The sequence below is a fragment of the Diabrotica undecimpunctata genome, chromosome 3 (assembly GCF_040954645.1).
Source record: "Diabrotica undecimpunctata isolate CICGRU chromosome 3, icDiaUnde3, whole genome shotgun sequence".
In the NCBI taxonomy this organism is placed as follows: Eukaryota; Metazoa; Arthropoda; class Insecta; order Coleoptera; family Chrysomelidae; genus Diabrotica; species Diabrotica undecimpunctata.
Genome location: NC_092805.1, coordinates 67,419,226 through 67,442,938, shown reverse-complemented (window position 1 = coordinate 67,442,938; position 23,713 = coordinate 67,419,226). Strand labels below are relative to the sequence as shown.

General features: G+C 32.8%; 2 protein-coding genes across 5 annotated transcripts in view; one reads left to right on the top strand and one right to left on the bottom strand.

Moving 5' to 3' along the window:
• Mgat1 (alpha-1,3-mannosyl-glycoprotein 2-beta-N-acetylglucosaminyltransferase) overlaps positions 1–1,235 on the bottom strand; it is a 261,795-nt gene extending 260,560 nt beyond the window's left edge. The window contains exon 1 of one of the 4 annotated variants that reach the window (XM_072526042.1): positions 988–1,235. The gene's annotated coding sequence lies outside the window, so the exon portion shown is untranslated. Of the gene's footprint in view, positions 1–617; positions 762–987 lie in introns of those variants that run through there. The other 3 variants (XM_072526043.1, XM_072526040.1, XM_072526041.1) reach the window with 3 other exon arrangements.
• Positions 1,236–2,171: 936 nt separating this feature from the next.
• LOC140436885 (actin maturation protease) overlaps positions 2,172–23,713 on the top strand; it is a 31,014-nt gene continuing 9,472 nt past the window's right edge. The window contains exon 1 of the mRNA XM_072526044.1: positions 2,172–2,679. Coding sequence (XP_072382145.1) covers positions 2,312–2,679 — 368 coding nt within the window. The 5' untranslated portion in view covers positions 2,172–2,311. The remainder of the gene's footprint in view (positions 2,680–23,713) is intronic.

Below are 23,713 nucleotides of genomic sequence, written 5' to 3'. Positions count from 1 at the left end.
TTATGCGACGATCCACTGTTTTAAAGATGGGTTGAACAGATGTTACCAGTTGTATGATCCTCACTATGAATGTGTATCGTAAGTTATTCAACAGGGCATAGAATATACATGGTTAGAAAATATATGCCAAAGTCAGCGCCTCTATGCGGAAAATCTTTGAACTAAAAATTGATGTGGACCATACAAAATGAGGTCCCACTTTTTTTGTAAAAAAACAGTTTTTGCTATCCCTACATGTCTACGAAAAAGTCTTACATTGATTGACTAAGTGAGGTCCATATACTGGACCTCACTTCAACTGCAGTTTCTTTTGATATGTGGCTCACTTCATATGCTGGGAGAAAATATATATATATATATATATATATATATATATATATATATATATATATATATATATATATATATATATATATATATATATGTATATATATATATATATATATATATATATATATATATATATATATATATATACATATATATTGAGAAATATACCACAGATCATTAAAGAAAATCTTGGCAAAAACAGTAATGAGAAAGCCTGCAAATTTATTCCTTACAGTAAGTGCCTAATTTAGAAAAGAATATATGGCAATATATTGGTTCATCGTTACCTCTGACTGCAAGGAGAAAATATGTTTATCCTACACTTTTTTGACAAAATTCATTATCACTTTACCAAACAATATTTGGTATGTTAAATTTGAACTCTGTCAATTGAAAATGATCTACTTGATTGTACTGCTCTCAAACAGTTATTCGACTGTGATGTTACTCTCGAGAGTAGTTCCATAAAAGACAGGTACCTTAATAGATAAAAAAAACGAGAAATATATTCATCTAAATTACATCAGTTACCTATGCATTAAATAATTAGGAAAACATCAAAACTTTATTGTTTTGCTTCCAAATCAAAAGCTTTTAACAAAAAAAAAAACAAAAAGAAATAAAGAGTCCTAATTTTGGAACAAAAATTGTACATACCTTCAAAATCATACTGCACTTGCACACAAATCATGTAAGAATTAAATTTTGTATTAATGTATTATTTTGGTATTATGCTTTAATTTTTTGATCTTGTCAAAATTTGCCAGAAATAGATGCCAACAAATCAAATATAAAAATTAAATAAACTTTCACGTTTATACCAAGAGACAATCTGGACCTGGACATGTACTATGATCCGGACATAATTAATAAGAAGGCAACCAGAATATAGCCGCAAATGTCAAATAGAACTTTTCATCAGCTGTGAGATTTTAGACAAGCACAGAATAAGAAACAATCAGAATGCCCACTCTCCATAGAAAATTAAGTACGCGCAGACGTTCCGCCATGTTTTAGTCAGAACCACGGAACGAATGCTGTTCAGTAAATAAATAAAAATTATTCTGGCGACTGGCGTCCAAACGAATCTGCTTTACATGTATTTCTCCCATAAGAAGTTGGAAATGTTGATTTTTTAAATATTTTAGAGAATAAATAAGGACTTTCGCTTCCGAATATCCATTCTGTGCGATTCGTTTTATTTGTTGTTCGTGAATTTGTTGTTAAACTCGGTTCGCTAATCCCAGTCCGAACTGTCTAGTGAATTTAGTAATTATTTTTTTGCGAAGTTAGTTACTTTTTGACAGACTAAAAGTGGCTGGAAATTACTATACAACCAAGCACCCGTTCTCATAGCCAATATTAATAGTAAACAAACTAAATAGTAAAAAAAAATAGAACTTTGCGAATTACCGACAATCAATATTATTTATCTGCACCATATAATAAATAGTTATGTTAAATTATAACAACTAAATATATATTTTTTAAATATATACTACCCAAAATTTGATGGGTTTAGTATACACTTCGACTATTTAGAATAATTCTTCTTTTTTTAAAGAAAGAAGTCTGTAATAGCAGGATACTTGAGCTATTAATACTGAGAAGTAGGAATTGTTGTGTTGTAGGTTTCCGACAATGAATCTGTCAAAATTTGTCCGAGCTAAGCGAATGGAGTTTAAGTATAGTTGGTACATAGTCATGGTACAATGAATACACATGTGTATTCATGTAGGTTGACGGAAGTCCTGATGAATGACTAGAATGACTGCTGTCAACGTGTCAACGTCAACATATATTAGGTTTATCATGGATCATCCCTATTTATATTTATTTTTATTCTTTGGTTATGTGTTAGACTAGACCATAGATAAAGAATATATATTACTGAACTAGACTGCCCCATAGATAATGAACAAGGAATATATTATTATACATTCCGACCAAATAAGTAAATTGTTGAAATTACGTTTATAGTATGGATTTTGATTGGGCCAAACCGTACCCTGAACTATATAAAATGTGCAAAACTTTTCAAATGTTTGACTTATTAAATCCCATTAAAGTTAAATATAAGCAGTTGAAAGTATTTTTACAAAGTGGACCTGAGTGTGGTCTAGTAGCCCTTGCTATGTGTATTGGAAATCCGACCAGAGATATCATCGAAAATTTATATAATACAGCAAAATTGAAAAATTATACTCATAATGGTGAAATGTTTAGCATTAATGATATGACTGCTTTGGCAAGTGAATATTTGCATGGGGAGATCAAGATTTTCAATGGATTTTTGGACTGCGATGTTATAAGGAATTTCTTACTGGAGGGTGGTGTTATGCTTGTACCGTATCCTTTGTTATTAATTTAATTAGCATTTCAAATATATATATTTATTGTATTTTAAAATCTTACTAAAAAATATTTTTAAGTTAGGTGGATAGGTTATCCTAAAATAAATATTTAATTGCTAAAATAGATATTTTTGTGTAAAAATGGGTAGTAGTGCACAAAAAAGGAAAGAATACTTAATTTAACTAACAAGAATATACCACTTCACCAATATTACATACTTCTGAATATTTTATCTTCTTTTTAGGGGTGATATGTAATCAATATAAGTGGAGTTAGTATCCAATTTTCAATGATCTTTATAAACAATAGCTTACTGACTGTACTTTATATGTTGTTCAAATAATTAAATCTTGTCAATTCAGAAAAGAGCGATTTGAATGGCAAAGTCAACTAAGAAGGTGTGATGAATCTTGTACCACCCCACATTCGGACAGATTAACTGGTGTTTGCAGGCACTAGTCCTCCTAGAAGATTTTAGGAAGATAACTACCATAAGGAAATTCCTCTCGAGGGTTCAGATGACGAGGAGCAGCTTATTTTTTTGGTATATCTTGCAGTGTATATATGTGTTGATTTGGCCAGTTTTTTTTCAATTTTAGTCATAAAATGGGCTGGTATTCGTGTAGTGGATGTTGCGAATCTAGACTTTGTTTCTTTCGTTCTCTAGCTACTTATCTTTGGATATTAGGTGGATTGATAGCTACGATATTCTAGAGCTTATGTATGGATGTGAGTTTTAATATCCGCTAAATTTGGCTGACTAATTTATAGCTAAATCTATGTGTTAAGTATGTGTTGGTGTCATCCATACTGGCAAGGTATATTCGGCAGCAGAAGCATAGAGTGCAAGCGTCTACGTTTTAAGGGTGGAAGGATGTGCTTCCCATTTTTAGCTGACAAGTTTGCGGAGATTATTTTTCTGGTCCTCAGTTTGCCTTTTAGTTTTAAACAAAGTTCTGTGAATGACAAAGTGTGATACAAACTATCTTCAAGGTATTTATAGCAAGTCCAGCGTTTAAGAATTGCATGACACTATTGGATGTTCAGATTTGTGAAAGCGTCCTTGTTAGGGACATTAAAGGAGCACACCTAACTAACTTTTTCCGGGGTTTGGCTTAAAATTAATTCATAGTCTATTTTTATTGTGTTTAAGGTATAATTTAGATTTTTCTCTACTTCAACAACAAAAGTTTTTGGTTGTGCAACAATAGATGTATCATGTACATAATAAAAGTCCTAGTATTTACTGGTATGGGTTGTGTAAATGTTATACAGTATAGGTGCATTACGCTACCCCAAAGGAGACTGTTCTTCTGCATTCTCAATCTGCTATTCTTACCATTGAGTGATATGAAAAATCTTCTGTTGTGTAGGCATAAGCGGATAATACAAGTGAGTTTACTACCTAAGGAGATGTCACATAGATTTTGGAAATGCCCTCTATTTTAAGGTGTCGTAAGCGGCATTTAGATTGACAAATACCACTCGTGATACCTGATCTCGCAATATTTAGTATTTGTGACATACATGATCTTCCCTGTCTATAGCCACTTTTTCCCATGTCTTTTAATTTGAGTTTTTGTTCTATTGTCAGTAAAGATATATTAAGGTTCACATACAGAAGTATTTTTTATAGCTGACAAAATAAATAGATATATTGGCCGATAGCTTTTGTGGTTGTTGCAGTTTTTGCCAGATTTAAGTAAGGCAACAACTTTGTCTTTGCTTTTATTGTCTAAAGACTTTGGATATCATCCATTGTTATGTTTTTGATCCAAATTTTATAATTAGTTTTGTGCTCAGATCCTTAGTCACGAGCCGTAATATTGTTCATTATATATGTAGATAGTGGATCCAAGCTCAACACCGTTGAAAGGTTTCCTCATCTGACTGGTTTTGTCCTATCTCATTTTAAGTTTTTCTTTACTTCTTTGCCGGCATTTATTATGTGGTTTTCAGCGATCAGCTTAATAACAAATACCCTATGTTAGGCCCTCTATGTTTCCTGCACTAGAAATATGTTACATTTGTGTTAAGCGCATATGTCTGATAAGGTTAAGTAAAGTAAAGTGTCTTTATCTCTAGATATGTCCTTAATATTTATAGACATAATTAGAATACTTAGTTGGCCTAAAAAGGGCCGATTTGACAAAAACCGTATTGAACGGATGATTGAAGAATTAGCCGATTAATTAATTATTAATTACCCTGGATACGCCCGATTGCGGTGGCCTTATTAGTACTTCAGTTTTCGTGAAGGCTTCTTCTTTAAACCCCATAAAAAATGGCAAATCTTTTACTTTTCATTAAAAATTTAAATTGTACATACTGTTACTTTTAGACGATATTTTGATCAGATTTGTATAGTAATAACTGTAGTTAATAAGGAGTCTCCTTGTAAAAGTAAATAAGTTTGTAATATTGGTCACAACATATATGGATAATAAGGAAATAAACGGTTAAAATAAGTGTACAAAATTTTAACTACATATATTGGCGCCATTGTTCAGGAGATGGGTTTATCCCAGAGATCAAAGGTTACGTTACATGCATATTCCAGGTTCTATTTACGTATTTTCATTACTAAAACAGTATATTTATAATAAAGGCCTTAAGTTATCTTTAGATTCTATAAAAATTAGAATCTATGCAAATTAGCAAATTAAAAAATACAGACATAATTCTAAATGACCAACTTGAGACAAACAGTTATCCCCTCCTCAACTTATTCAGTTACAAACTATAACGTGTAAACGCATACCTGTTTTATTGTTAGATAAAATGAATTCCATCACTTACTAAAAGAGTATAAAAAGACATGCTTATGCTTTAGAGTACTTTAGGCTACTTTAGTACAAAGTACCCTTTGCTTTTGCCAATTACTGTCTCACTTTCTCAGCGATGGGTCTGCCTTTTCCTTATCAATAATGTTCTCGCTTGTTATAGTTATTCTAAGATATTCAGATTTCACTATATGCTCTACATTTGGTTTTATCTCCTATTAATTTAAAACTATGACGAAATTTTTCTTATGCATTGATATTAAACTGGAGTAGAGTACTTTGTAGATAATATTTATTTGTTTTGAGTATACTTATTTTACAACATAGTACATAAAAGAATAAATATTTGTGTGCTCTGTGTTTTCTAAGTCTGTCAAGCATAAACAGGCTTCCACATTAGATTATACATTTATTAAGAATGTCCAATCTCTGAATTGAAGATTTTATCCCAAAATATAACTATGCTTTATACAAATATTATTCTTTTCTGAGATACCGGTATAAATATGAATTTTGAATTTCGCAATGATTTTTTTATGATTTTTTAAATTATTTTCTTGTGGCGTTGTCACTGTTGGAGAATAATGCTCGGAATAAGGATCCATAGGTTTTTATATTTTATTTGACGTTTTAATCTTTAAATCGGAGTTTATTTTTCGAAAAACTATAAACTTGTAACAACAAATTGCTATATAACAGTACGAGGCAATATTCTTACGCTGTGGCAAAATCATGATATTTGCGTTACGTTGATATTTATGTGGCAATCAGCTGTAAAGTAATTGCCGTTTTTCCTGCCGTACCATATTTTAGCATAGTTTTCTGATTTATTTTATACACGAGCGGTTTAGTTTGTGTAAAATGGATATCCACAATTCGTCTAATAAAAACAGCTGTGCTTTTATGCTTATTCGTTCACCATTTGTAAAGCAACCTGAGTTATGAATAATTACTTTTTTGTATTTTTAGAAAGCATACTTTCGGCATACTTCTACCGGGCATATATTAATGTGTGAATATTAGGGATTTATATAATCTTTTTGTGTATATAATTTGTTTATTGATTTTACTTTTTAGATAAAATTTCATAATTATAGTTCTCTTGCTTTTATTTTTTATGGTAGAGATAATTCATATTGTCGTGGACGACCTGACGTCATCATTTAGTGACGTCGATCTACGGACGAAACAATAATATCAGGCATTGCTAAAAACATGCAGTTCTCTTCAGTGCGTTATCGTAGCGAGACAGAGACGAACTAGTTTTTTGCGTTAGTAAAATAGCTTTAATATATTTATTTTTTTTTTGTGAAGAATCGTTTTTAATATTTTATAGTGAGGTACTATTTATATTCAGTGCGTTTCAAGTCGTTTTTAACATTTTACAGTGAGATCCTAAAAATATATGTTAAATTATGTTTATTTTAATATTTGTTGCAAAAAATTAATATGTTTTGTAAACGCTTATGATAAATTAATGAATTAAACTGAAAAGTTCTTTAAAAGTGTGTACAGCATTTAGTTCCTAGAGTGTATAAAGCCAAAGGGGCTCAGCTAGAAATTAAATGCTTCACACACCTTTAAAGTATTTTTTTTTCAATTCATTTTTTTGTAAATGTTTTGCTTAAACATAAATAATATTTAACATTTTATCTATTATCTAAAACCTAGAAGTTTTACAGGGAAGTAACAATGGAAAAGTGGTCCATGGACAAGGGGGCAAATTATTTTTAACGTTTATTTATTTCCACAAGGAAACTAAGTTCCTGTAGCTGGCTGTATACCATGTATCACAAAAAATTTAAGTAAAAATCCTTTATAAAAGGTATATAAATTAAAAAACCCCAAACGGGCTATGTCATGAAGACAAAACGTTTTCGGAAACCATGTTCGATCATCAGTGTCCTAAAAAGTATAGAACCACTTTAATTAAAAAGAACATGAAGTTAAAATTTTGACCAAGGTTAATATAAAATGTGGTTAATACTTACTAGGTGTACAATGTTTTGAGCCACTAAATATCAGGGTAAAAACCCGTTAAAATTTATCTGTTACAATTTGTTTACATTATTTGGTATTATATTTTAAGATGTTAGAGTTACCAGTGGATATGATAACATGGCGACGTATGACCACATCAAGTTGCTGGTCCTTACATTACATCCCATCCCATTACAAATTGTAACAGATAAATTTTAACGGGTTTTTGCCCTGATATTTAGTGGCTCAAAACATGTACACCTAGTAAGTATTAACCACATTTTATATTAACCTTGGTCAAAATTTTAACTTCATGTTCTTTTTAATTAAAGTGGTTATATATTTTTTAGGTCATTGATGATGGAACATGGTTTCCGAAAACTTTTGTCTTCATGACATAGCCCGTTTGGGGTTTTTTTAATTTATATACCTTTTATAAAGGATTTTTACTTAAATTTTTTTGTTTATTTATTTATGAAACGTGAAAAAGATTTGGGATATTGCACAACTCCTTTACCCCTAATAGAGCGAGTGGCTCAAGCAACTGGTATCTCAGAAAGTACAGTGAAGAGGATAATTAAGGAAGGTAAAAACAAACCAGCAACTTCACAATTTGTATCACCCAGAACAAGTATTTGCAAGCCCAGCCCCAAGTCATCAGCCAATCCATTTGAGGAACACGTCATAAGAAATACCATTTACACGTTCGCTACTATCCACAAAAGAAGACCTACCATGAAAGCTGTTTACGAATCTGTTAGAAACGAAGGAATTGTAACTGGCAAACTATCTTCTTTCAGAAAAATTGTGAAGAAATTAGGATTTAGGTGGAAAAAAGTGGAAGACAATAGGAAAATTTTAATCGAAAAAACTGACATAAGAGCAAACGAACAGAATTTCTAAGAAAACTCGAAAAAGTACAAATCTCAAAGTAAGATATTTATTTATTTACATTATAACTAATTTTAAAGTAATTCACAATATTTTTGTAGATAGAAATGTTGTATATAGTGATGAAACTTATATACATAGTTCCCACACAGTTCCAAAAGGTTGGTATGATGGACGAAACAAGTGCATAAAATCTCCGGTATCTAAAGGGCAACGACTGATCATCTTACATTGTGGTGGTAAAAATGGATTTGTCGAAAATGCTGCTCTCATTTTTAATTCCGGACAAAAAACTGGTGATTATCACGATGACATGAATCACCAGAATTATATGAAGTGGTTGAAAGACAAACTTCTTCCCAATTTACCTTCCAATTCAGTTTTAGTAATAGACAACGCCTCATATCATAATGTGACTTGAAAAATGTCCTACATAGGCTTCGAAAAAAGACATCATGAAAAAATGGTTGACAGAAAGAAACATATTGAAGCGAAACAAAACCGGAGCTCTACAGTAAGGTACTCATTGCTAAACCTAAAAATCCAGTATATGCTGTAGACCAATTATTAGCACAGCTCGGCCACTCGGTTTTACGTTTACCACCATATCATCCGGAACTTAACCCAATTGAAAAGATATGGACCATTTTAAAAAAATGAAGTTGTAGCAAGAAACACGACTTTTAAATTAGCAGATGTTTTAGAACTAGCAAAAATCAGGCTAAATGAAATCACGCCAGAAATATGGGCAAATACTTGCAGGCATGCTGATAAAGTAGAAGAAGAGTACTTCAGCCGAGAATACGTCCTGGATGAAGCGCATGAAATCATTATAAATTTAGATGACGATAGCGAATCATCTGAAACAGAACTGTCAATACCGACGACGACGACGGCTACAACAATGACCTATAAATACCAACAACTATTTATAGGTATTCCGTCCCTCCATGTATATTTTTTAGTTCTTTTAACATTTTATTAATTATTTCATTTCTTATCTAGTTTTAATTAACGTGTATGTGTGTGTCTTATCGTGCGTAACCTAATATTCCGGTTGCACAGTCACATTGAGTATAATATACTACATTATACAGTAGACTCCCTCTATAACGAGAACTGAAATGGCAGACTAATTACCTCGTTATAAGCGGATCTCGTTATATCCAACAACAATAATATCAAAGAATATAGACGCTTATAATATTGTGCATACATATGAATATGTAGTTTTCTAAAACATTAACTTTCTATAGTAAAGCCATTCGGAGCAATATAAGATGCTAATAAATATTGTTTGAATGGCGTTTTTAAAACAAAGTTGTTTACTTTTATTGTCAATGAAATGCATTAAAACAAAAAAGAGTTGTTTACTTTTACTGTCAATGATATACATTAAAACAAAAAATCTGTATTCTGTAAATATGTATAAAGCGTATAAAGTTATTTTGTCATTTTTGACTGCTTTAAATTGTCCAGTATTCTATCTATCATATTTTCTAAAGATGTGAAACAGTTTTATGCTTCTTCATTTGCGTTTTGTCCTTGGATAGTTTCTTTCACAACACTTTCCACATCTTATCTATTAGGACCCATATTATTAGGTGTGAATGGTCAACCCAATACAATGACACTTGTGAATCATAAATTTTACATTTCCGACTAAGAATCATAAATTGTAAGAAGTTTATTGCGGGCGTCCCGCAGTTAAAAAGGGTATTTATTTATAGCTACGGCCGGGCCAAAACGTAAAAAACACGTTTTTCAATCTTATTTTCTCTCGTTATATGCAAATTTACCTCGCTATAAAAGGTTATAGTTCAATAGAAATTTCACGGGACATCTAATGTGCCTCGTTATAAGCGAAACCTCGTAATAACCGTGTTCGTTATAAAGGGAGTATACTGTAATATCAGTACTCTCTAGAGAGTGTTATATAACCCCATAAAAGTAAATAGTTTATCACCGCCTATCCAAGTGCAAGAACGAAATTCCACAGTTCAGTCCAGCGCGCTGGAGAAAGAAGAAGAGAGATAGAACATACATTATTAAAGGTAGTGTACATTTAATTTAAATACACAGACAATTTAATTAATTGATAACTTTGTATTTAACTTATTTCGTCTTAAAGCATAATACCAGCAGAAGTGGTTCTAATTTATTTAAACAATAATTGTTTTTAAACAAATTCTATAAATCAATTTCATCTGCCGCACAAATTTATTTTCAGATCATTCTGAATAAAACAGTTTTATTGTAATTTTTCTCTAAAGTTGATCGTTTTCAACTTATACAATTTAAAACTGAAAAAAAAAACGAAAATGATGATTTTTAAGGCTCAAAACACACTTATTTTTGAATTCACCAAACCTTGTTCTATCAGTTTCTGATACTTTAGTTTAGCCTATTTGATTTTAAAACTTTGTTTTTAGTTGTCTAAGGCCCTTATCCCAACCTAAAAATGGATTTATACAAAACTGTTTAATAAATTAGGACCTCTTTTTGTATGGGCGACCTCTTGAACATTATTCTGCGGTCTTTTATGAAAGTGATTATGTAAAAAATCTCATTCGAATATTTTTCCCAATGAATTCGAGGTTTTCGTCTCGTATAAACATATTTTGCTGAATTTAAAACCAAAATCCTATTATTTTTCTATCATACATTAATTTGTTATTTATCTATTTGTTCTCTAGATTTTTTTAGTTATTAAAAGGTTTATTTACAAGCCAAATTAGTGCAACGTAAATATTTTACATTTTTACACAGCAATTCTGAAGACGGGAAGTCGTAAATTTTTATTACATCTTTCAATGTTAGATAAAATAAAAATGCGATGACTAACTGGAATGTTTAAGATTAGAGAAACATAATATGTCATGTTTATTGGAAATACTCGACATTATTAGCACGTGCAAATCCTACCATGTCGCCCAATTTCCTATGAAATTAAAATTCGAAAGGGAGAAAATCAGCGAGTACTAGATTGAACATAGACATTCTTCTCTCTTTCTCCCTATGTGTTATATAAAGGTCATCGTATAGTCAGAAAACAAGGTTCTATTGCCTTTTCTTCTTTTTGTCTCCTCGTTCCTAGTGAAAACTCAGCCACGTAAATGACGTTTAAAAATGTATGTCAATATTTCTGAAGTGCCTTTTCTGGGATAACTTTTTTTAAGCCTAGTTCGTTTGATTACATTTAATTGATTTGATAATCCCCAATAGATAAGTTGTTGATTGTAGGTAGGATAGCAGGTGGTTGAACAGGCATGTGTTGATAAATATGATGGGTCGTTAGGTAGTCTCATTATTCCTAAATCTGACCGTATGTTACTTCCCCCCTTCATTCGTGGACGTCCTAAGGGCATTTTTCCTCTCTGGGCATCCTCCCAATCTAACTTGACAATGCAGTTATTAGAGAGCATTTGGATAAAGCCAGCGCAACTTTGGCGTTGAGATTTAGTTTCTTGTACGACGTTGCTATCTTTGGTGTATAGTACGTATCTATTTGTTTGACCTTGGCATTAGTTCTTTTCGGTATTGGTTAGTACTTTTCGATCACTAAGAGCGTCTGCACTTAGAATGGGATTAAAAATAAACGCACAGAAAACCAAGTATATGTATTGTACTAGATCAGGCAACCAGATACCTAGACTATTAATTGATGATCTGGAACTGGAAGGTGTCGACTCCTTCGTCTACCTGGGCTCGCTGCTGACCAAAGACAACAATATCAGCGAAGAAATTAAAAGAAGAATAGTGCTTGCCAATAAGTGCTATTATGGCTTGAGGAAACATATGGCCCCAAAACTACCCAGAAAAATTAAAGTTACCATATATAAAACACTAATAAGGCCAGTGTTAACATACGGGTCTGAAACTTGGTCACTTACACAGAACGACCAAGAATTGTTTAAACGTTTCGAGAGAAAAATTCTAAGAAAAATATATATGAAGGAATCCTAGAACAGGGTTTGTGGCGTAGGCGCTACAACTTTGAGTTATATAGAAGTTTTGGGGAACCTGACGTTGTAAAATATATTAAATTAGCACGCCTTCGATGGGTAGGACATGTAATTTTAGGCGAGATGAAGATGCAACGATCAGAAAAATTTTCGACCGAAGAGGACCAGTGGGAAGACGAGCCAGAGGAAGACCAAAACTTAGGTATCAAGATAACATAGAGGATGAACTAAAATCCATCGGAGTAAAAGCATGGAGAAGAGTTGCCAGAGACAGGGGCGAATGGAAGATTGTTCTGAAGAAGGCTTTGGCTCATAACGAGCTGTAATGCCACTGATGATGATGATAGTGATTCATCAATTTAGTCATCGAGGAATTTCATAGATACGTGGCTAATGTAGTTTAAAATTTTATAATATATATTGTTAACCGACATATAACTTTATTTTACTTTTATGTTTAATAAGTAAGGTGGTAATTTATATTACTTGCATTAATAACTTAGTAAGCGCCTATTGTAAACTTTCCATTTTTATGCATTAGTATTTTTTTTTAATGCATCGCACTCAAACATTTATTATATAAATGTACGGATATCGAGTGGAGTTTTTGTGTAACAGTTTAAGAAAGTTGTAGTACTCTAATATTTTGTTACCACATAAAATTATAGAAAACTCTGTACACCAGGGAGATCTTAGTAACTTTCCGATTGCTACAGTTTATGACATGCAATATTTGTTTCATAAATTAATCAAATTTAAATCACAAGAATTTATAAATCAATCTTAAAATTATAATTTTTACTGTCTAATTTCAATATGTCGATTTTTAAGTCTAGTGAATCCATTATCCCACTATACATTGGTCTGGAATCTTCAAAAGACATCTCAGTCCAGGGCGCCGCCTGACTAACTTTAGTGCAGGATTCGTTCTTCGTACTCCCGGCGATAGTTCCCGAGGTACTTTAAAATGCCCTCTCGTCGCCGAGTCTACGCCGAACGCCTACCTGCATCCTTTCATACAGCTTACTGATGCATGGAAGCAGACAGATGTGGCGATACTTTTCCCTAGCTTTGGGAAGCAGTATTAACCTCGATGTCCTCCAAGGCTCAGGAAAAGTTTGTGCTTCCAGCAGTGCATATAATTCAATACCACAACACCTAATTTAGTTTATAAATGCACTGTAAAAATACAAGTAGTGTAACTGTAGTGTAGACCATTTAACGTAGTATTAGATTGATTAGATTAGATAACGTAGATTGAAAGTCAAATGAGAGATTAAGTCACAAAACGGAAGTATCTGGAACAAATTTTTCAAACGATATTAGTATTGAAGAATACGTTAAACAGCATGTGTCAAATTATGCCGAACCGACAATGCGCCTCAACTACACAATATGGTTATTTAAGAAAAGCTCGTTCCAGAAATAATTGTAAGTCATTATAACATGTCATAGAGCTGCCGTATAGATAAGAGCTGCCGATATAGATAAGTGTTGCAGTAAAAATAAATACTTAAATAATTTTAATTTTACCTAATTAAATATTTTTGGGGTAGAACCCAAAAGAAGTATTCATAGTTACTTTTACATACATATTTTATTTGACGTTTCTATCTCCGAATCGGAGTTCTTTTTTAAACATGTATAATATTATGACAACAAATTTTTATATTAAAATTGACGACAAACACATGAAAATAACGCCTACATAAGATGTAATCCATTAACGGCCCATAACGTATCGTGTAGCGTAACATTAGTGAGTCATTACTCAGATAAAATATTTTGGTGCCTTATGGTAACTTGATTCTTTCCAACATATATTGTTTATTGTATTATTTTCGTATAAACCAGTTTTACAGTTTTAGGTTCGGTGTTATTGTTTTAAATACTTTGTCGCTTGTATAAGCTATCATTATTTTCAGTTTAAATAATTGTCTTTTTGTATCTTTTTAATTTTATAGGTCAATAATTTACAAGTAAATGTATATATAATATTCTTTTTTCTATCACTTGGTTTAAATATAGGTCACTTATATTTTTATTGGTTATTTACTTTTAGTCGTAATACTCAAGTCGAAAGGGATAAACCAGTGAGGTGAGTTCTAGATTGAACATATTATATTGTCCTTTCAGATAGTCACATGTAGAGGTCATCGTGTGTGCAGAAACCAACAACGAGTACCAAAGATTTCAGGAATCAGGAGTTGTATTTGTAATCTAAATGCCGCTTACGACACCTTAATTTAGAGGGCATTTCTCTATGACATCCACTTAGATAATAAACTCACTTGTATTATCCGCGTATACCTACAGAACAGAAAACTGTTATTATTGGTAAGATGGAGATTATTACCATTCAATGGTAAGAATAGCAGATGTAGAACGCAGAAGAACGCTTGGGATAGCGTAATGCGTAATGACATCTACACTCTATTACATTTACACAAACGATCAATCCATACCAGTAGATACTAGAACTTTTGTATATGTAGACGATACATATAAATGATGCCTTAAATATAATAAAATTACACTACGAGCAGTTAATTTCGAACCTTCGAACAGTGAACACGTTATCGCTTTGAATCAATTATATTGGCAATTGATATTTAATATCAGTGTTTAATTCAATTAATAAAATGTGAAATAATATTTGTTATATTTGCATATGAAGTGATTAAAAGTTAGTAAGTTTTTTATTCTACATATTGGAAAATTAATTATTAATTTTGGACTATCTATCGTCTATATCAAATTTCAACTAGTAGTGTTTTAAAAAAACTATCACCAACTACAAAATAGTTTATTAGTTTTTCGTTTTAAATCCAGTTTCACCAGCCAGCTGTAAAGCTGACCGTGGACGTATTAAATCCTTCAATAATTTTAATACGTTGGAGGAAAATTAAATAGCTCAACGTACTCATCAGCAGTAGCAAATATGCAGTTTCCATCGAAAGAACAAGCGATTGTCTTCAGTGCCTTGGATAATACTAAATTGCAGGACTATTTAATTCCATTGGGCAAGATAATTTAACCTAAGAATATAATATTTTCATCCAGATTATCAAATAACCGTATTTGTATGTATCTAGCAAATAAAAAAGTTGTTGAGATGACTTCATGACAAACCACGGTCATATAAAAATTCAAAATGTAACTGTACAGGCTAGAAGATTAATTACCCCTGCGGAACGGATTGTTCTTTCAAATGTGTGTCCCACTATCCCGCATAGTTTCTTAATCAACTACCTACAAAATATCGGACTTAACATGATATCTCCAATTCTTCTTCTTCCTATGCCGTCCCCATTAACGGAGGTTGGCGACCACATTTTTAAAAGCTTCTCTGTCTTTTGCAACGTGGAATAATTCGTCTACAGTCATGTTTGTCCAGTCTTGAATATTTCTCAGCCATGACTTTCTCTTTCTACCTATTCCCTTTTTGCCATCGACTCTACCCTGCATGATGACCTGCAGAACACTATATTTATTATTTCTTAGTATGTGTCCAAGGTATGCAGTCTTGCGTACTTTTATCGTTCTCAACAATTTTTTGTCTATATCTCCAATTACATTTTTAAAAATCAGCTCTACATCACCTGAGTATAGTCATATTCTCAGTTTCAGAAGACAGGTATATGTAAGTCCTCATAGTTTAGAACTACCTGATTCGTTTACTATAAATCATGACGAAACAACATATCGAATCTTTCTGTCTCAAGATAGTATGGTATGTTACAACTGCATCGCTGCAATGAAAACTCACAAGTTCATGTTGAAGAATGTTCTATGGAAACCAATAATGATAATTTATCCCAAACTGAACTTAGCAATGTCATTATGCCAACTCCAACTTCATCTTCTACAGATAAAACAGAATCAATCAAACAAAAATCCGATAAAACATCTAACCAAAAAACTATCACCAACATAATTGATATCGCAATAGACACAATAGGTATAAATAGTCAGCCAAAACGGAATATTCATGATATTCTTACACCGCCAGACACGGATCTAAAAGAAAACCATTTTTCGACACCAGCACCTAAAATGAAGAAAACGAAGACCAGTGAAGATTGCACAGAAACTATACCATCCAGTCAAACTCTTTTCGAACCAGTAAAACACTTTATTGAAAATCAATCACAACCATTTATCCTCAATTTCGATCAATTTTGTTTAGTCTTAAGTAATGTTAGTGGTGTACAAAATCCCATTAATATAATTCAGGACTTTACTACAGATATCCCAGCACTTATTCATATGCTAAACATAATTTACCCCCATTTAAAAGGAAGATCTGCTAAACGAAGCATTACCACAATAAAAAGAAAAATTAGTAATAACAGCAATTTAGAGTCCGATAGTGATACGTCTCAATTCAGTGCCTAAACAATTCATTTCTTTTCTTTTTTTTTTTCTTTTCTAAATAATTAAATTCACAACACTACTCCAATGGAATATCGATGGACTCTTCCATCGACTTGCCTTTTTACAGAAACTCATCTCTGACCATTGCCCAGATATAATATGTATTCAAGAAACTAACCTTAGTCCAAACAAAATACAATTACATTCCTAAGCAGTTCAATTGTTTTAGAAATGACAGAATAAGCAATTGTAATTATTCTTTTGGTGGGGTTGCCACTTTGGTCAAAAAATCTTCTGTAGCAAGCCTATTTCCTGTAAATACCACACTTAAAACAGTAGTAATAAAACTTGTAGTACCTTCAACTCTCTACATCTGTAATATTTATTTACCATCGAGTGCAGTACTTACTTTCATCATCATTTTGGCTTTATAACTCTGTGTGGGTCCTAGCCTCCCAAAGAATTTTTTTCCAGTCGTCCCTATCCATCGCCTTCCTCCGCCAAGCACGTATTTCCATATTTCTCATATCTTGATCTATGTTATCTAGGAATCTTGTTCTGGGTCTTCCTCTTCTTCTTTGGCCAATAGGTCTATCAAGGAGCGTTTTTCTAACTGGGTCGGTTTGCTCCATCCGCATTACATGGCCTACCCACCTCAGACGTCCTATCTTAATGTGTTTTACGATATCTGGTTCCTGGTATATTCTATAGAGTTCGAAGTTGTATCGTCTTCTCCAGACACCTATTTCATTTACCGCTTCATAGATTCGGCTTAGTATATTCTTTCGAAACATCCTAACATGTTTTCATTGCTTTTTGTTAAAGTCCAGGTTTCTGAACCATATGTTAGGACTGGGCGTATTATTGTTTTGTAGAGTTTTACTTTTGTATTTCTTAAGCTTCTTCTTAAAATAGCATCTATTAGCCGTGCAAATTCTGCGGTTTATCTCTGCGGTAGTGTCATTTTCAGTATTGACGAGCGTTCCCAGGTATACAAATTCGTTAACTGCTTCGATGACGTCGTTTTCTATAACAAGTGGCCGTAGTCTTTGTGGTTGCGTACCTATTTTCATGTATTTTGTTTTATTGGTGATTATTATTAAACCCATTTTTGTAGCCGCTTCCTTTAGTGTTACGTGCGCCTCTCGTGCTGCGTTTTCCGTTCTCCCAACAATATTGATATCATCAGCATATGCTAGGATTTGCACAGATTTGTTATATATTGAACCGGTAGTTGTGATTTGTGACGTACGTATTACTTTTTCCAGAGCTAGATTGAATAGTATACAGGAGAGTGGGTCTCCCTGACGTAGCCCGTTATTTGTTTTAAAAGGTTTAGAGAGTCCCCCCTGGATTCGTACTTTGCATTCAACTTTTTTAAGGGTTAGTTTGGTTAGACTTACCAACTGATTTGGTACTCCTAGGTCTATCATTGCTCTAAGCAATTCTCTTCTATTTACAGAGTCGTAGGCTGCCTTGTAGTCTATAAATATGTGGTGCGTGTCTACACCGTATTCCAGTGTTTTCTCTAGAATTTGTCTCAGGGTTGAAATCTGATGAATTGTTGATTTACCACCTCTGAAACCAGCCTGGTATTGTCCTATTATTCGCTCTGCATATGGTGCCATACGATGGCATAGTATATTGGAGAATACTTTATACGCTGCATTTAGGAGCGTAATTCCTCGATGGTTAGAGCATTCAAAGATATCTCCCTTTTTGTGTATGGTGCAAAGTATTCCAATATTCCAATTATTGGGAAGGGACTGTATCCATATTTCTTTTATAAGCTGCTGTAGCGCTATTATGATATCGTGGCCACCTTTTTTATATAATTCCGCTGGGAGATTATCTATTCCGGGTGATTTGTTTCTGGCTAGTTTGTTTACAGCGTCTTTGACTTACAGGATCGTTGATGGATCCTCCTCCCTCTCGTCTGCTCCGCTTACCTCACAGCTTTCGTCTTCCGGGTTTTCTTTTTCTTCCTCTATATTAAGTATCTGGTTAAAATATTCTTTAACTTTATCTGGTTAACTGTCTTATAGAATGTTCTGAATTCTTTCTCTCTGTTGAGGTTTTCTATATATTGAAGTTCCTTTTTTAAGTGGTTTCGTTTCTTCATTCTGTGTATTTTCTTCTCTTCTCTTTGTCTGGTAATTCTCTATACTTGTTCTAGTTCGGCGGGTAAGCATTTTTGCATAGGCTTCATTTTTTTCTGTGTTGCGTCTTTGCATTCATCGTCAAACCAGTGATTTTTTCAGGTACAAGTTTCTGTTCCTATTTCATCTGGTGCTGCTGACTCAATATCTTCCTTTATCCTGTTCCAGTAGGAGTCTATATCTCTCTGGTCTTCTTCGCCTAGACTTTGATTCCTTAACCTATTGGTAATATTTTCACAGTAGTTTTGCAACAGTTGCATCTCTCAGCTTCTTTACATTCCATTTCTTTCTATCTATTTCTTTTTCTTTGTTGGAGTTTGAAATTCTAGCCTTTAGTGGTGAGATCAGTAAACAATGGTCTGAGTCTATGTTTGCGCCTCTATAACTTCTGCAGTTTGTTATGTCCGTTCCGTGTCTTGAATCTATTAAGATGTGATCAATCTGACTAGTTGTTCTTCCACCAGGGGAGGTCCAGGTTACCTTGTGTATATTCTTGTGTTCAAAATAGTTGCTAGCGACGGTCATGTTCAGTGCTGCTGCTAAGTTTATCAGTCGTAATCCATTATCGCTACTGATGTTGTGCAGGCTATGTCTTCCTATAGTCGGCATAAAAACTCGCTCTCGTCCTATTCTTGCATTCATATCACCTAGCACTATCTTGATGTCATTTCTGGGGCATCTTCTGTAGGCTTGTTCCAGGTCTTCGAAAAACTGTTATTTAATGTCTTCTAGTTTGTCGTCGGTCGGTGCATGTGCATTAATTAAACTGTAATTAAAGAATTTACCTTTTTTACAGTATTTACTTTTGATGACATAAATAGTTTTATCGAACAAATACCATCTCCTCGTATTATAGTCGGTGATTTTAATGGTCACAATAACATATGGGGGTCAGTACGTACAGATAGTAGAGGTATATTACTGGAAAAATTAATCTCTGAGTTACAGCTCTACTTACTTAATGATGGAACTCCTACACGTTTTAACATTCAGACGGGAGATTCATCTGCAATTGACTTAAGTTTTTGCGATCCAGTTTTGTCTCCTCAGCTCTCGTGGAAAGTCCTACCATATACATATAGTAGCGACCATCATCACATTATTATCCGAAATTTGACTAGATAACAATCTACTCACGAGTTTTTACCCAAATGGAAAACTGAATCAGCAAACTGGACAGAATTTAAAGACTTCATCGATAAATCTATGGAAAACTTTATTGCAAAAAATAACATCAATGATACTCTAGAAGACTTCAATAATATCATTATATAGAGTGCAAAACAGTTTATAGGTAAAATAAAACCGCCAAAAAATCATACACCCGTACCATGGTGGAATCCTGACTGTAGTGAAGCGATTAGGGCAAGTAAAAAAGCTTTTAATATGTATAAAAAACATAAAAATCTAGAAAATAAGATTGCATATAAAAGACTTAAGTCTAAAACTCAACTATTAATTAAACAAGCAAAAAAATCCAGTTGGATGAAAAATGTTTCTAATATAAACAGCTCCACGTCAATAAGTGAAGTTTGGAAAAAAATTCGCAAAATTTCCGGTTTTCAACAGCCACCCACAGTATCGAGCCTAAAAGTAAATAACCAAATAATTACATCACCAAAAGAAATTACATATTGGCACAAAATTTCAATACAAAAACATCTTCCAGTGAAAACTATGACACTGTTTTTCTTGAAAACAAAATACAATTGGAAAATTATAGTACACTTTCATATGAAATTAACAATAATCCTCTAAATCTTCCTCTAGTCCTGGACCAGATGATATACCATCTATTTTTTTAAAATAACTTCCTAATTCAGCCATAAAAGTTATGCTACAGATATTTAATTTCATATGGCAGCAACACCAGCACCCCACAATTTGGACTAAGGCTATTGTTCTTCCATTTCTTAAACCTCAATGTCCCCGTCTAGACCTTGAATCTTACAGACCCATAAGTTTGACGTGCTCCATGGGAAAATTACTAGAAAAAATTATCAATACAAGGCTCACCTGGACACTTGAAAGTTCAAATCTACTAACGAATGAGCATAATGGTTTTAGACAAAATCGATCAGGCATAGATAATATACTAGATTTAGAAAGCGATATCCAGGAAGCACTAGCGATGAAACAACACTGTATAGCAATATTTTTCGATATAAAGAAAGCATTCAACACGTGCTGGAGATATAATATTTTAAAAAAGCTGCACTCATGGAGTATCTGGAAACTCTCTAGAATTTATTAAAAACTTTTTATGACAAAGAGCATTTCAAGTCAGAGTTTAAAGTTCATATTCCAAAGAACATATTGAAGAAAACGGAACCCCTCAAGGTTCTATAATTAGCCCGACATTATTCCTAATCGCCATAAATGATATAATTAAAAATTTACAAAAACCTTTGAAAGCTCGTCTTTATGCAGACGATTTGGTGGTCTATATCAAAGGTAAAGATTCTTCACTTATGTCGAAATACTTACAAAATTTTCTAAAACAACTGGAGGAATGGTCCTGCGACACAGGATTTAAATTTTCCATATCTAAAACAGTGGGAATGGTATTCACTAATAAACACGCTTTCAGTAAACCAATAAAGTTTTTTAATTCAGAGCTCATGTTTAAAACAGACATAAAATTCATGGGAATGTGGTTGGACAAAAAACTATCCTGGAAAAAACACATAGATCAACTTGTCGCATCGTGCAATAAAAGATTAAATATATTAAGAACTTTATCTAACAGGGATTGGGGCTCTGATTACGATACACTAATTAGTCTATATAAAGCATTAATTAGATCTAAAATAGATTTTGGCTCCATTGCGTATATTTCTGCATCCGACACTAAAACTAACTAACTGTAAACTAAAACCATTAGATAGTATACACAATACCGCATTAAGAATTGCTCTGGGAGCATTTAGAACAACACCGGTAGAAAGTTTATATAGTGAAACTGGAGAACCATCTTTACTACACCGTCGCATTTATTTAACATTAACACATGCAACTTCTATAGCATCCAATCGAAATAAACCTATTTTTGATAATACATTCAATAACAAACATACACTTCAAAATAGATCTAATTCACACAAACCTTTCTATGAGAGAATTCGATTCTATCTACATTCATTCTACAAATCCGGCTGTTATTAAAAATAACCTCAATTCAATCATAAACAAACATGGAGAAAATTGCTGCAGGATATTTACAGATGCATCCAAATGCAACACAGGAGTTGGTGCTGCATATGTAACGTCTAACAATCAATTTCAATTCAGACTGCCCAAATATTTCAGCATCTTCTCTGCTGAAATTTATGCAATACTCAAAGCTCTTGAACAAATCAACAATAATAAAATACCAAAATGCTTGATTCTAAGTGATTCCCTTGGTGTTTTACAAACCTTAAATCGTATGTATCCTAAAAGCCCCCTAGAAAAAATGGTAAAATCTGAACTAAAGTAAGCTGAAGAAAATTCCAGACGCATTACCTTCATATGGATCCCATCTCATATTGGTATTGATGGAAACGAAGCTGCAGACCAGTGCGCGAGTAAAGTGTCGGAAAGTGTCAAAACAGATGTAACGGAGTGTCGAAATCCCGCGGGTGGTATAAAAACGTCTATAAAAAATGTAATTACGTCTACGGAAAATAAAGGCAATGTTTATCCACGGCTACCTAAAACTCGAAACCGAAAACTGCAAACCATCATTACTCGTCTACGTTTAGGCCATACAAGATATACGCATTCGTACCTTTTTACCAGAGATAATCCCCCTAAATGTGGCATTTGTGACGAAACAAACAGTGTTAAACATTTTTTAATTGACTGTCCACTTTTTGCAAATGAACGCAACAGGTTCAATATTCCAAACAATATCAATAAACTCTTAGGTACAGACTTAAATTATGCTGATTTGGGAAAATATTTAAAATGTATAGGATTATATTATAAAATTTAAACTACAGTAGACTCCCTCTATAACGAGAAGTGAAATGGCAGACTAATTACCTCGTTATAAGCGGATCTCGTTATATCCAACAACAATAATACTGTGCATATATATGAATATGTAGTTTTTTAAAACATTAACTTTCTATAGTGAAGCCATTCGGAGCAATATAAGATGCTAATAAATATTGTTTGAATGGCCTTTTTGAAAAAAAGTTGTTTACTTTTATTGTCAATGAAATACATTAAAACAAAAAAGAGTTGTTTACTTTTATTGTCAATGATATACGTCAAAACAAAAAACTGTATTCTGTAAATCTGTATAAAGCGTATTTTCACGAATAACATAAACTACTGCGTCTGCAATTGGAAGAATTCTGTCATTTTTGACTGCTTTAAATTGTCCAGTATTCTATCTGTCATATTTTCTTAAAGATATGAAACAGTTTTATGCTTCTTCATTTGCGTTTTTTCTTTGGATAAAGTTTCTGACAACCTTTAAAACACTCTCCACATCTTGTCTATTAGGACCTATATTATTAGGTGTGAATGGTCAACCCCCTACAATGACACTTGTGAATCATAAATTGTAAATTTCCGACTAAGAATCATAAATTGTAAGAAGTTTATTGCGGAGGTCAGTTAAAAAGGGTATTTATTTATAGCTACGGTCGGGCTAAAACGTAAAAAAACACGTTTTTCAATCTTATTTTCTCTCGTTATAAGCAAATTTACCTCGCTATAGAGGGTTATATAGAGGATTATAGTTCAATAGAAATTTCACGTTATATCTAATGTAACTCGTTATAAGCGAAAAGTCGTAATAACCCTGTTCGTTATAGAGGGAGTATACTGTATTAGAATTGTACACCTACACTGTATTCCCGCTAATCATCTTATGGTGGAT